General features: G+C 35.8%; 1 protein-coding gene and 1 long non-coding RNA gene across 2 annotated transcripts; both read right to left on the reverse strand.

Moving 5' to 3' along the window:
- Positions 1,071-2,889, reverse strand: LOC109709400 (NAC transcription factor 29-like). Its single transcript, XM_020231615.1, has 3 exons — positions 2,396-2,889; positions 1,917-2,266; positions 1,071-1,781 (listed from the first exon to the last, which is right to left on the reverse strand). Exons 1-3 carry the CDS (start codon positions 2,589-2,591, stop codon positions 1,149-1,151), a joined length of 1,179 nt encoding a protein of 392 aa, XP_020087204.1. The 5' UTR covers positions 2,592-2,889; the 3' UTR covers positions 1,071-1,148.
- Positions 9,436-14,561, reverse strand: LOC109708613. The gene is made up of 4 exons (XR_002215789.1): positions 14,261-14,561; positions 11,042-11,173; positions 9,734-9,788; positions 9,436-9,646 (listed from the first exon to the last, which is right to left on the reverse strand). It is a non-coding gene; the product is annotated as an uncharacterized LOC109708613 (long non-coding RNA).

The raw sequence follows: 14,936 nt of genomic DNA on the forward strand, positions 1-14,936 counted from the left end.
AAAACTTATAATTTAAAATCTAAAATTTTAGTTTAAAATTTAAAATTTAAAGTTTAAAAATTTATATTTAAAAATTAAAAATTAAAAATTAAAAGTTGACAATTCAAAATTTTAAATTAAATTTTTTAAAATAACGTATTGAAAGGGTTTCGAGAGTTAGTGGGTAAAATTGTCATTTTACATAATATGTAGTATTACCGGTTTTCAGTAATGCAAGATACACGACCCCCCTCTCGTTAATATTTTCGGTGTAATCTTGCTCGATTTGTAATGCTACATTTACGACTCGATTATATAGCGGATGAACCAAATACGGTAATTCTAGCAGGATTGCACGTAATCCTGTCAGAATAACTTGAACCAAACGCACCCTTACTATCCAAATCTTTCATAGTTAAAGAATACTGAGAATATAACTGCTTTTGATTGCAATTCTATAACCCTATCATCCAAGAACTCAATTTTTCCACTAATCTTACCATTCCTTTTTTATTGTCATTAAATTTCAAAAAGAGTTTTTATATTTTAGAAGGTAAGATTATAATTCTTCAATTAAGGGTTGAAATTCTGCAATCCTTGTGGGTTATAGACGTCGCATTTCTCTTCTCAGTTAGTTTCTTACGTAGATTTTAATTTCATCAATTTGTTTCTTAGGTGGAAAACAATTTTGTCGTATATTTATGCCCCACCAGTAATTAAAACCCATTGTCCGACTTCTGAAAAACTTGTGGTGAACCTCCTTGGATTTTACTTATATCCAAATAGAAATCTTGTCATAATCTAGCTCTCCAATTTATATTGCCTATGCTCGTTTGTATTGTAGGATCAAAACTTTGGAGAAGAGGCAGAACCAAATTCATCAACAGCCACAATATGATGAGATCGATGTTACGTGACAAAAATAAAATACACGGCGCATACACGGGAGAGACAAATCACGATCACCTGATTGAAGTTTAATGAAGTGGCTCTCTAATCAGTAGTCATGACAGAGTCAATTCACCGTAGGCATATCTCCTCTCCGTATCTGCCATTTCGGCCTTTAACGTGTGTGTAATACGCTGTAGTAATCCTTTAACGCGTACGGACATCTCTACTATCATGGATGAATATACGGAGACTACACATAGATAGATGTGTAACCAGGACTAGGAGCCCCAGTTCACACCAGAGAGCTGGCAGGGCGGCCGAAACAGTGCACTGCTAGTAGCATCTCCTACAGATCCTAAGATAGTGGTTTGGCGCGGGTAGGGTTCCCTATGAGGGATCTGCTGACTCAGCACTGTTGTCGTGGCAACAGGGTGGCCCCCGTTGCTGTTGCTGCTGCTAGAGTGACTGACGCCGATGTTGCCTGTACTGCAACCGTGGAACTGCTTTGGCGGCAGCAGCGCAGCGATGGTCCCTGCTTCAGTCCAGAATGGGGATGCTAGCGAGCATTTAGGTAGGAGTGATGGGCCCGCATTTTCCAATTGATCATAATTATTCATGGGATTAGTACTATTGGCGACGTGGCCTTCCTTATCAGTAGTGGTGAGAAGTCCCTCGAAGAAGTTGCCGTCGTTGTCGAGCAGCGCCATGAAGTTGGTCGGAGCTCTCTGCAACAGTGCAGGGTGCCTGATTGGGTTCAGCTGCAGCTGTGGAGTGACCATCTCGTCGAAGGAATCTTCTGCTTCCTCGCCTGCAGCAGATCTCTGCGTGTTAAATATATTCCCATTGTTGCCGTTGCTGTAGTTACTGCTCTTGTTCTTCTTGTATATCCGGCAAAGCACCCAATCATCTAGCTGTGTGTCCTCCAAATCATCAGTGCAGATTAATCAAAATAGAAAAAAAAAAGAGAAGTGTTCGATCGATCTAGGCCGTTTGCACTAGGCAACTAATAAGAGTTAATGGGTGGTAGGAGAAATAAACTTACGTACCCTGAGAGAGGTCTTGTTGTTGTTGTTGTTGTTGTTGTTGTTGTTGTTGTTGTTGGGTGGCCTGAAACTAGTTGTAGAAGCGCTGCTACTAGGGCTGCTGTCGGCGAGGCGGTACTCATGCATGATCCAGTTGGTCTTGATTCCTTTGGGGGGTTTGCCGCCGTAGAAGACGAGAGCCTTCTTCACCCCAACCTTCTGTCGGGTTCCTCCAGTTGTCAGGATGGGCTTGTCCGTCCCTGTTGCCTTCCAGTAGCCTGAGGTTGCTGCCCGATTTGGCCGTGCGCCATTTGGGTACTTGCGGTCACGCGGGCTAAAGAAGTACCACTCTTGCTCCCCATAGGTCGCCTTGCCTGCCAATCAATTGCGAAATATATTTACATATACTTTGATTAATTCTCAGATCTCAGATAAATAATAATTAACTTACGATGCATAGAGCCAGAAGCTAAGAGAGACATAGCGGAGATTTATACACATACCAGGGAGCTCCCAGGGGTCGAACTTGTAGAGGTCGACTTCGGCAATGATGGTGACAGGGAGAGGAGAGGAGGTGGCCTTCCTTTTGAGGTAGTGAACAACAAGCTCCTCGTCAGTCGGGTGGAAGCGGAAGCCCGGTGGGAGCTGTGGCTGCTGCAGCTGCTGCTGTGAGCCAGAGGACGAATCCGTACTCTCCATCAATATATACAGCACCAATACTCTCCCGATCTATATGTCTCTGTCTCTTCGAGGTACCCCACCTTATTTTATTTATTTATTGATTTAAGGTGAGCTCGTGTTGAAAGAATTCCTGTATATATATCTATATATCTATACATCTATATAAATATATATAAATATATATATATGATGTATGATCTATCTGTATATTTGGAGTTAAGTAGGTAGACGGCGGTCCCAGGTTGTGCGCTTCCCATGTGAAGAAACAAGAAACGGACTGAGGACCATTGTGTGGGTGGAGAGAGAGAGAGAGAGAGAGAGATGAGAGAAGACGTTGCGTTTGTTGTGCTGGAGATAAATAAGAGATGGGGAAGGGCGTTGGGTTTGTTGTGCCGGAGGGGAATAGGAGATGGGTTGGGAGTGAGAGGGAAGTGTGGTGGAGTGTGAGGAGGGGGAGAAAGAGGTGCTGAACGTATTGGGCCGAGGATTCCGCTGGTATACCCGAACTGTCACTGGTCATCCCGTGACGCGTGCTACCCTCTCCCACATGTTAATTTTTCTACTATTCTTCTTTTACATTATTATATTGCAGTTCATTTTCGACAAACATAAAATTGACAGGACTTGTGAACATGCATGCCGGAATTATAACCCCCTAGAGAGAAAAAGAGAAAGGTCTAGGCGCCCAAAATATCTGAACAATGGGTGTGAGTTCAAAACTCAAAAATTGGTGGCAGTGAAGACGACGGGATGGCATGATTAATTAATTGGCATCGAAGGAAGACTATTTTATGTGATTAATTTGTCTCATCACAGCATCTTTGCCAATTACCCAAAATCGGGTGGGGTGGCAAAGGCATCAACAAAAGGCTCATTGCTATGAGGCGTGTAATGCATGCTACGCTTCTCTCGCGCACCCATGTATAACGCAAGCTCGAGCCTACCTTCTTTCCCCACCAGTCCTAACCCTTCTTCCATCTATGGCAGGGCATCCACTACTATTATGCTCTCTGTGCCCATGAAGAGGACGGTAGTTGTGAGAACACTGATATAAATTAATGAACACATTTCACATAAAACCTATAAGCCCCGTTTGGATATCTCTAAAAACGTAGCATAGATAAAATATGCTACGCTGGTAGAAAAATAATTCTATTAAGCGTTTGGAAAAAGAAAAATCATATATATATCTAATTTTGGAAGCATGGTTCCAATTGAACCATAAGATGCCACGTGCGCACTTACATGAAAAGTTCTGATGTGCCACGTGACGCACTTATCATAATATATATTTTTTTAACTTATCATAATATATTTTTTAGTTCACAAATATATATATATATATATATATATATATATATATATATTCCAACTATTTATCATTTTGTTCTGAAGATAATTATATGAAAGCATAACTACACGTACCAAAAAATAACTGCACAGCAGTTTTTTTTTTTCTTAACCGTACGACAGTTATTTTTTTTTCTAAACTGCACAACAGTTATTTTTTTTCCTTAACCGCACAACAGTTATTTTTTTCCTAAACCACACAACAGTTTTTTTTTTTTCTTAACCGCACAACAGTTTTTTTTTTTTTCCTTTTTTCTTTGATTGTGAGGCATATTCATCTTTCACAGTTAATATCTAAAACGTTACAAATTTTATCATCCATATGTATGTATTACAAGTGAATGCCATTATTTTATTAATGTTATCATCCATATGTATGATAGATGGAGGCAGACTTATTTTTCACCTTTATGCACCATCTTTCTACAAAAGGCAAGTTTATTTCAAAATTTAAAAATAATTTCGTGTAATGATTTGGTCGGTTTGTAATGTATATATTATTTTCTCTTTTTTTTTTCAGGATACATACCACTAGCTTTGGACTTCGTCATAGTATTGAAATTTTCAGAGCGCATAAATATTTGCCCCTATCCTAAGAAATACTCAATAATTACTTTTGGGAGGTATGTTTGATATTTATATTTAAATTTTTGATTGATTTGTTGAAAATAATTGATAAACATATATGACTAATTATTCACAATAACAAGAACTTTTTAGTTTAAAGGAATCATAATATGAATCATGCTTCACAAGTTCTAAAAAATTACTTTCCAAATTTAGTCACTTAAAATTCTTCAAAAAATAAGTTTACAAAATTAGTCATAAAGAATTTGAAATAAGATTAATTATATATAAATAATAATTATGTTAAATTTCTAATGGATTTGAACCTTTTTACTTCTTCATTTTAAAATCTTTTTATTTTAAATTATTTACTTACATTCTATTAGTATATCATGATAGTATTATTTTAATTTGATTCAATAATTTTTCTAATAATAAAAGCTTAATATGTAAAAATTAATATATATTATATAAAAGTTGTCATAAAAAGATATTAGAAAAACTTAATATATAAAAATTAAGAATTTGAAATACGATTAATTTTCTTCACCATTTCAATCTTGAGTATTAAAAAATATATAAATAATAATTATGTTAAATTTCTAATGGATTTGAACCTTTTTACTTCTTCATTTTAAAATCTTTTTATTTTAAATTATTTACTTACATTCTATTAGTATATCATGATAGTATTANAAATTTTGAATTTTGAATTTTGAATTTTAAAATTTTAGAGATTTAATTGTTATAAATACTGTGGAATTGATCTGTATCCAAATAGCTTAAAAATGAAGCTGTGGAATTTTTTTGTAGTTACAGAATTCCGTATTTCATTTAGGCCAAAACCATAGAATAAAAATCCCATGGAGTTTTTTAACTATGCATCCAAACTGGGCTTAAGAGTGCGTTTAATTCCATGTAAAACTATGAAAAAAAATTTCGGTGGAAAATGTTGAAAAATCTTTCTGATCTTTTATTACAATATTTTTTAAAAACCAATTCGAAAATTTAATTTTCGAAAAATAATTTTTCACCGTCTCTTAAGCCCAGTTTGGATGCATAGGAGAGAGAGAGAGAGAGAGAGAGAGAGAGAGAGAGAGAGAGAGACTAACTGTGGATCACTCACTCAGTCCACGGGACCTGTGTGAGAGCTCGTGGACTACGTTGCTTTGAATGTGCAGTGAGCCGTGTGTTTTCTTCACAGTTTTCCTTTTCCGCTGAGCTGAGGCGGAAAATGAAAAGCTTATTTTTCCATCAAATTCGCAAATAAATTTTCGTGAAAAATTATTTTTCACCGATCCAAATGCTAGAAAAACTAATTTTAGGCTTGAAATTTTTTTTCAGCGAATTTTACATGAAGCCTAACACACCTTAAGTCGGAGAGTAAAATAAAAATTGAACAAAACTGACATGAAACTATATTTAGGATATGTATGACACACAATATTTTCTCATAAACAACTTTAATAGTTGAAAAATCAAATTACTAGTCTGCTACATTAGATAATTTATAAGTTGATCAGGTGAACCAACTCAATTAGATAATAAAGAGAACGACAGAAACCTAAAATAACTATCGACAAAATGATGGATAACTACCCAAGTAATGTTAGGAATGGGTTATAATATAACAACACCCTCATCTAAAGGCCAATATATATATTTTTTATACAAGTTTAATCACTTTTTTTTTTAAACTAAAATCCTATTAGTGGGTTGTGATTTTAGAGATTACATGTGCTTTGTTGTTTTAGAATTATCATTCTCTGACTATCCAAATCTTTCTAAGTTAAAGAATACTGGCAATGCAACTACTTTTGATTGTAATTCTATAACTCTATCATCAAAGAACTCAATTTTTCTACTAATCTTATCTTTCCTTTTTTATTGTTATCAAATTTCAAAAAGAGTTTTTATGTTTTCGAAGGTAAGATTATAATTCTTCAATTAAGGGTTGCAATTCTACAACCCTTGTAGGTTGCAGACGTTGCATTTCTCTTTTCACTTTGTCTCTTACGTAGATTTTAATTTCTTTAGTTTCTTTCTTCGATGGATTTTAATTTCGTCGTATATATATTTTGTTGGAAAATCCTTCTGATCTTTTATTATAATATTCTTTAAAACCAATTCGAAAATTTAAATTTAGGTTTAGAAAAATTCCGAAAAAAATTAAATAACAAATACTGTAAAGAAAAGATTCAGACAAGGCCTGTGGATTGAGGCGTGCTGTCACGCCCTAGGGTTCCATATTAGTTTAAAAATACAGCGGAAGGGTCTAAATTTATTTTTTTGAAAATCTGACCCCGGACTATGCCAGATCCGCTACAAATATAGGGAGTCCACTCTTTACACGGATAGGATCTCCCCTGTATTTGCACGGCGTCGCACAAGTACAAGAGTATAACCAGAAAACAACTACAATAAATGACTATACAATATCTAACCATTTATACATTCATACACCATTCACCACAGATTTACTTTCAGAGTTTGAACATAAATCCACAACTATCAGTTGAAATGTTTCCTACCCGGAAACTCATTTTGAAATACTAATTTATGAAAACCATAAGAAAATCTTTTCAAAACCGTTTTCCACAGGAAAACCCTTTATCTTTAAAACATGCTACCACGAGGGGTAGAAAATCTTTCCATTTTATGAAAATCCATAATTCTTTATTCCAGTCATAAACCAACTGAAATCTCAATATTCAAATGTATAAAAATACTGAACCATATGCCTAAGATATAACAACAGAAGTAAAGAGGGTAGTAACTAAGCTAATCATACCGGGTCGGAAGTTCTATTGACCGCTACGAACGTGTCTCATGTTAGGTCTTGTGTGTTGGCAAGTTTCGTGAAGTGAGTCGGAGTCTTGAAGAATCGGTGCGTGTCGTCGACGATTGAAGAATTCAAGATTTCGAATGTAACATACCACATCCCTCGTAAGTCGTGCCGAGTTCCGTCAAAACGAGCGGAACGCGGAATTGAACGAGTTACAGTGGACCCTAAGTGCATTGAAGTTCATAAACGGAGCAAAAAGGGACCCGGAGAGCAAATTTGGAAATCTGGCTAAGTCCCAGATTTTGAGCTCTCGGGGACCGGTCCCTGAAGGAGAGACCGGTCCCCGTGCGCGTAGCCTGCCAGGAAATCCTGAGGCATCCGGTCCCTGGTAGTGAGACCGGTCCTTGGGGGACCGGTCCCTGACGGGCAGACCGGTCCCTCGCTGCGTAATAGCCGAAAATTCGAAAATTTGGCTAAGTCCTGGAAAACCCCCGTTCGGGAACCGGTCCCTGGTCGGGGAGACCGGTCCCCGAAGGCGAAAAATGCCCAGTCTGGGCAGTTCAAGTGGAAACAAGTAGAGGGGCTTAAGTGCAATTGTTACAACACTATATATGGCCCAACCCCTCTCTCCCACAGCCATTTCTCTCCTCCTCTCTCATTTTCTCTCTTTCTCTCTCTAGAACTCCTCTAGAACTTGGAGAAGAAGAAGAAGAGCTTGGAGAAGAAGGTGGATTTGGAGGCTTTGGAGGTTCTAGGAGCTCTCCAACAAGGAGAATCTTGGTGGGGCTTGGACTAGAGGTAAGTTTTGTAAGGTTTTCCTCTAGGGTTTGGATTTTGGTTAAGAGATTTGGAGCTTTGTGCTCCTTAGAGGTTTAAGAAGCTCTTTTGAGCCATGAACACCATGGAACCCATGAGAGCTCAAGGTGCTCTCATGGTGAATCCTTGGAGATGATGTTTGGAGCCCTAGGGTTGGTACCAAAGGTCTAGAAACCTTATTAGGATGCTTCTTAGATGATCCTATGCTATTCTTTGCTTAGGGTTGGGATCGATTCATGGGAAAACCCTAAATGGCAACATTAGGGCTTGAATTTGGGGTTTTTGCCCTAGGATTTTTCGGGGACAAATTAACCCCGTAGAAACCCAATTGGGGGTGCCCTAAACACGTTGGACAACTTCGTTTAATATTTCGAAAATGTTAGAGTATAGTTCATGTACAAAAAGGCCTAATATGGCACTATTTGATTATAGGGCGCGGAATCGGCTTTCGTAAAGTGCGGGGGCCTTAATATTCTACACCCACACGACTCATAGAGGTGGGGGGTGCACGCCAGAATCGTTGGATTCCCCTCTATGTCTATTTCTCTATTTTTGAGCATATATATATATATATACCCATTCATGCATAATAGGGTAGCTACATGTGGAACTTGGTTGATTTCATTTTTATGCTTCTAATATAGTTGAACATAGAGAATGATAGAACCAAAACGGACATGTGTGATTGGACCCTCGAGATGTGTGAATATAATTATGGACTTGGACATTAGAAAACAAGGGTGTCATTGACATAGAAACAAGAATTGCATTGAGAGATGACCGTTGGAGATAGTTTGACCACTACAACAAAAACGGTATATAGCGACACTTTTAAATATCGGTATAGGTCAAAAAAAGTGCTGCTGGCTAAATTACCGACACTTTTAATAAGTGTTGCTATATGTGGCGTCGCTAGGTATATAGTGACACTTTTTAAAAGTGTCGGTATAACCTAAAAAGAGTGCTACTAATATACCGACACTTATTTAAGCTTTTAGCAGCACATAAAAGTGATGCAAAATAATATTCTAGCAACACTTTTTTTTAATTTCAGCGACACTTTATAACTGTCCCATTTTCTTTAAATATTCAAATTTTTCTTGATGCATCACACTTTTTAAAATATAATACCACTCAATGATGATTATCATTAAGCATANGATGCAAAATAATATTCTAGCAACACTTTTTTTTAATTTCAGCGACACTTTATAACTGTCCCATTTTCTTTAAATATCCAAATTTTTCTTGATGCATCACACTTTTTAAAATATAATACCACTCAATGATGATTATCATTAAGCATATCTTTAATTTTATTCGCCTTGATTTGCATTAAAAAAGAAAGCATATAAAAGAAATTTTGTAGTTACACAAATTAATACCAAAATGTCTCGAAGTATTATCCATATATCTTTAAACGAGTATTTAGTCACTAAATCACAGTATCAATAATCTCTAGCTTTTCAACCCAAGAGAAGGAGAAATAAAAACAAAAGCTAATAATATCATATCAGATCCGGTCGTAATGAGCTCGGCAATTAAAATGTTGAACCTACAAATTAAACAATACTGAAGTTAATAAAAGATTAGTCAAACAATCTTTTAACATGAAAACCAATTAATATAAATTTAATTTTACCTGAAGGGCAATGAGGTTGTGGATGAATATTACGAGCGCTAGATGCATCTGAGACCTAAACAAATAAATTTTCTAGTATTAGATAATCATTTCATCTTTAAAAAAAGCATTATTTGACAATGAGCAAGACATTATTTAAGTGATAGATTATCATACTCAAAAAATACATGCAGTTTAAAGGTGCAATACAAGTTCTGAGTAAACTTGTAAATCTATTGCCGGCCATAATAAGTCCCTTCAAGGTTTTTAAAGGCGCAAGTCACACGAAAGCACAAGGGCTTCAATAGCCATGACACAGGGAGCAAAGTGCGCCTTTGAGGAAGACAAGCTACCTTAAAACTTATTTGTAGAAAAGTTTCAACTAAGATTCAAAAGTATAACATGGTTCTATAAATTGAATTATTATAGCAAACAAATTGCTTCAACAATGCAAATCAGTATAGAGAGAATGTTGACAATCACTAATTATCCAAAATCTGCATCTAAGCTATGTACATAAACATCCAAAACCTGAAATCAAGGTTTGGAAATCCTCTGACATAAACATCCAAAATTTGCTATCGAAAACCAAACCTGTACCCGTAGCCTTGTGTTATGAAAATACATAACACAAGGCTATGAAAATGCCTAACACAAGGCAAACTTAGAGCCAAGCTGCTTAAGAAATGTCCACCAACAGATCAAGCCAGACAGAGAGAAAAAATATCCGACTTACCCTTCACGATGTTAAATGACGCACGCTAAGACAATCTTCAAACAAAAAATAAATAAATAAATCAAAGAGTTGAGGTGTTATGTTTTGGTTTCTGATATCCTCTAACTTTTGTACAGCCAGAGACATGAATATTATAGAGTCAATCTGCATAAGCCATCACCCAATAATTCGTAGTCAAGCGAAGATGCATGTGTATCATTCCATATATGCATCTAGTAACAAGCAATCCCTGATCGCAACACATCAACTTAAACGCCCAAGAGATATGAACTCAAAAATTTCGAAGAAAATTCACTGCTTCTAATAAACCGGAACCATTAATATGATGCCTCTAATAAAACTAATCCTTTGACGTACTACGACGATAACTTCAGAGCCTACACCACTCTTTAAAGATCTAAATGTCACAAATTGCCACCATTTTTCCTAACTTTTTCGTATCAAATTCGACCTCCCATTTGTAAAACACCAAAGGACGATGAAAATGAAGCATAAGCGGAGATCTCAACTTGGAACGAGAAACCCCTAATTTGCTCGGCATCTAAGCCACAAAGCAAACAAACATAAATTTAAGCAAGAAAAAAAGAACTTACAATTTCCTTAGAGCGCATAGGCCTCTTAAGCTTTGAGTTAGTACCAAAGTTAGCCGAACCTGAAGTGTTTCTTTTCGAAAATTTCTTAGTACCACCTATGTCTTGGAAATTCGGTTCAACTGGCATTAAGAGCTGCAAAAAGAAGAAACAAGTATCTATGTATGAGAAATAAATATTTCAAGAATCATATAAAGCACTCCAATCAAATTAGATAAGCTTAAATTCACAAGTTAAAAAGCAGTTGAACAACTCAAATCACTTAAATCTAAAAAATAGAAAGCAAAATCAAAACTTATTAAAGGTTAGATGGATCAAAGTAGCTAATAATTTAGACAAGTTCTATGTAAATTTTTCAAATGAATACATCATTTAACATATATATCAAATTTAGACACGGTCAGTTTATAATTTTTTTGCATCATTTACCGAGTGATCAAAGTGTTTTAAAAATAACTATTTTAACGGTCAATGTGGCACGTTTGTAAGTTGAACGGTGTAGAATAATCCATATTATATGAACCTTTGATGGAAAAGTCAACTTAATATAAAGAGCAAGAACAACACTTTTAATTTAAAATTTGAGTCTTTTATTATTATTTTTATAAGATTTTTATTTTTAGCCGTTTATTTTGAGGCTACTCGTTAATTAGGCAAACTAAATACTTCTAATAACGTAGATCATGCCTAACAGAATTGATAGTCGAATTGAAAGTCGCATCATCAAAAAAAATTTACAAATATGAAGACTTTCGTATTTTCGAAAGCGTAGGAGGCTAGCTCTATATATCCTTCTAAAAATATTTAATTCATTAGACCATTCTTATTCTCAGTCACTATGGATATACTAGCTAAGAATATTATTAAAGCCTTGCATAGGCATCAATAAATTAATATTTGACCTGAAATTAAAGTGAAATTAATAATTCCATGTCCCACGCAAACTTCGAGATCGAGCTGCCCTCGTGCACACTTAAAAGGTTGATTATAACTTTTGCTTATTTTATTTGTCTACTTCCTCTTGGCCAATCCAACCATCTTTTAATAATTTTCAAATCCATGAATAACTGCACAATATCTTAAGAAGAGCAAAACAAAGAAAAATCAATTTAATAAAGCTTCATTCATATTTCATATATTAGAATATGATATTTAACAATTAATATTATAGCACATAGCATTTTACTCTGTTCAAATTGATACAATATTTTGTTGCTCTACGGACTAAAAGTTATTGAACTTTCTAATTTATCACATAGGGCAAATTGACATCCTGAATTATCTCTTTACTTTCATAAGAATTTTATACATCAATAAACTCAAAATAGATAAAGAACTAGAATTGATGTGAAGAAAAATTAAGGCACTACAAGACTACTACTACTACCTAGCACACTTGAATTAACTTTCTAATTTATCACATAGGGCAAATTAGAATATCTTTTGCTCTGTTGCATGAAAAATGATGCAATAGAGGCAAAAAGCTCCATATTGAAATTTTTTCATTTTTGAAGTTCAAAAAGTTCAGCTACCTAAGTACATGTAGCTAACCAAACAGAAACAAAGTGGTAAAGCACCACTCCAACACTTCAAGGTAAGCATTGACACTTCATTTTGCATTTTATTTCTAGAGCTTTCTAATTAATTACCAGATGAAATTTATTTTTCTGTTTTGCAAAGATAAGGAAAACCTGAACTGTGTTTTATCTCTGTTACTTTTATTGGGGACCTTTTTTTCTCTCATTTTTTCCATTTTAGAACATTCAATGCTTCCATTATTAATTGGCTGTAAATAACAAGCTTAAAGTAGCTTAGTTTAGCTTTTTTATATTATTTTAATTTGAAGGTTACTCTGTTTTGCTTATTCATATTGTATGGAAGTGAACTTTTCTCATACTTTTGCTGTTTTTTCTTTGTTTTGTTGAACTGTTTCTTAATTTATTACTCTCCTCCAATGTCTCAAGGTGCCATCTCTTTATTTCCAGTGTAGAAAATCATTGCTTTTTATTCCTGATGGGCTGCGAAGTAATAAAAATAGAAAATGGGTGTCATAAATCAGAACCCAAAAGTGGCTAAGTTGTACTTTGCCAGAGAAATGGTTCTTTATATATGCATTGTAAAAGTATAGTTTAACCTTGCTTCTTATTATTACTCTTAAACTTAACTTGGGGTTACCAACTATTCTTTTAATATATCGTCTCATACCATTATTAATTTTCATGTTGTTTCTTTATTTTCCGGAACTAGAGTGTTAATTTTTGCCTATCTATATCCCTTTTGTTCGCTTCTATCAGATGAAGCTAAAGTCTTCAAGGTAAGGATTAATATGAAATCTGGATGTGTTTCAAATTATTAACAAAAAAATATGATAAGGTTTTTCTCTTTTGTTTGGTGAAATATCAATAGGCCTTAAAGAAGATATTTGGTTGACAAGTATGTCTATGTAATCAACTACAACAACACCAGCAAAAAAATATTACAACCAAAATTTTCTGAGAATTAATAGAATCAATTGAAAAGGAAAGCTTGCAACACACAAACTACACAAGTAACATTACTAGCTAAAACAAAGGAAGATCTGAAGCAAGACGAACATAATCTGAAAGGTATGAGCTTCTATTGTAATAAGATTTAGTAATTTTAGGAAAGGAAACCAGGTCATTGTCTATCATCTACAAGAAACGTCAAAACATTCTTACTACTAAAAAAATTCATTGATCAGTTAAGTTACAGCACATCAAGCTTGCTTTCTAAGATCATGCTTGGAAAAATCTGTTAGGAATGATGCTTGACTGTTAGGAATGATGCTTGGAAAAATCTACAAACAGGAGACATCAGAACGCAGTGATCGTCGCATAGGATCAGTAACATAGGATTGCTAATACCACAGGATCATCAGAATACAGTGATCGTAAAACAGAACACCACATTGTAGTTATCAGGGCATGCTTCTATGCAATCTAATGCAGGAAACATCATAAGATGTCAAAAGAAAAGGTGGTGATTAAAAAACAGAACATGGCATTGTAGTTAGCACTTAGCAGGGGCATGCTTCTGCATCATGAAATCTAGAAAACTTGTACTTTCAAATTTCCACACAACCAAAACATGTACTTCTATGCGATTAACAAGGGCTTTTACAGCAAAGATCCAAGGTACGATCCAAAATACATACCATATATAAATGGGATATATATAGGATAATCGATCGATCGAGCTCACCTTCTTCTCCGTCTACCCCTTCGACGCCTTCGACGCCGCCGCGAGCACCACCAGATCGCCGGACTCCTGCTTCCCCACCACCGTCGTCGCCTCGACGTTTGGCGCTTACTCCTCCAGCGACGGTCCCCGCGAGATCCTCGCGACCGAACTCTGGCCGCCGGAGCCCTAGCTCATCGGTTGCGGCGACGGAGGAGGGGGAGGAGGAGAGCGAGGGGGTTTGAGTGAAGGGAGAAGAGGGTACGACCTAGGAGAAGACGATTCGTTCGGATGTGGAGGAGGAGGAGGAGGAGGAGAATGAGGGGAGCGAAGAAGGGGAGGAGGAGGAGAACGAGGGGAGCGAAGGGAGCGATCAGATTTGGTTTTTTTTTTTTTTTGTATTTGGGCTTCTACTTGGGCCTTGCTAGGAGTTTTTGAATCTTATAAATTTTGTTTGGATAATTGAGCTTTATCTTTGGGCTTTACTACTTTTATTTTTTAAAATAAAAATTATACATAAATGGGGACACTTATACAAAAGTGTCACAAAAATGTGTCGCTACAACCCAATTCTCTTGTAGTGGACCCATAGGGACATGGTCGAAGATAAGGCCTTGAAAGTGGCAAAAATAAATAGGTAGAGACCTATCGTGATATTGGCATTGTGACTAGTGGCTATGGATCCTCAAGTTGAGGATTA

Source organism: Ananas comosus, linkage group 4, assembly GCF_001540865.1.
Source record: "Ananas comosus cultivar F153 linkage group 4, ASM154086v1, whole genome shotgun sequence".
Lineage (NCBI taxonomy): Eukaryota > Viridiplantae > Streptophyta > Magnoliopsida > Poales > Bromeliaceae > Ananas > Ananas comosus.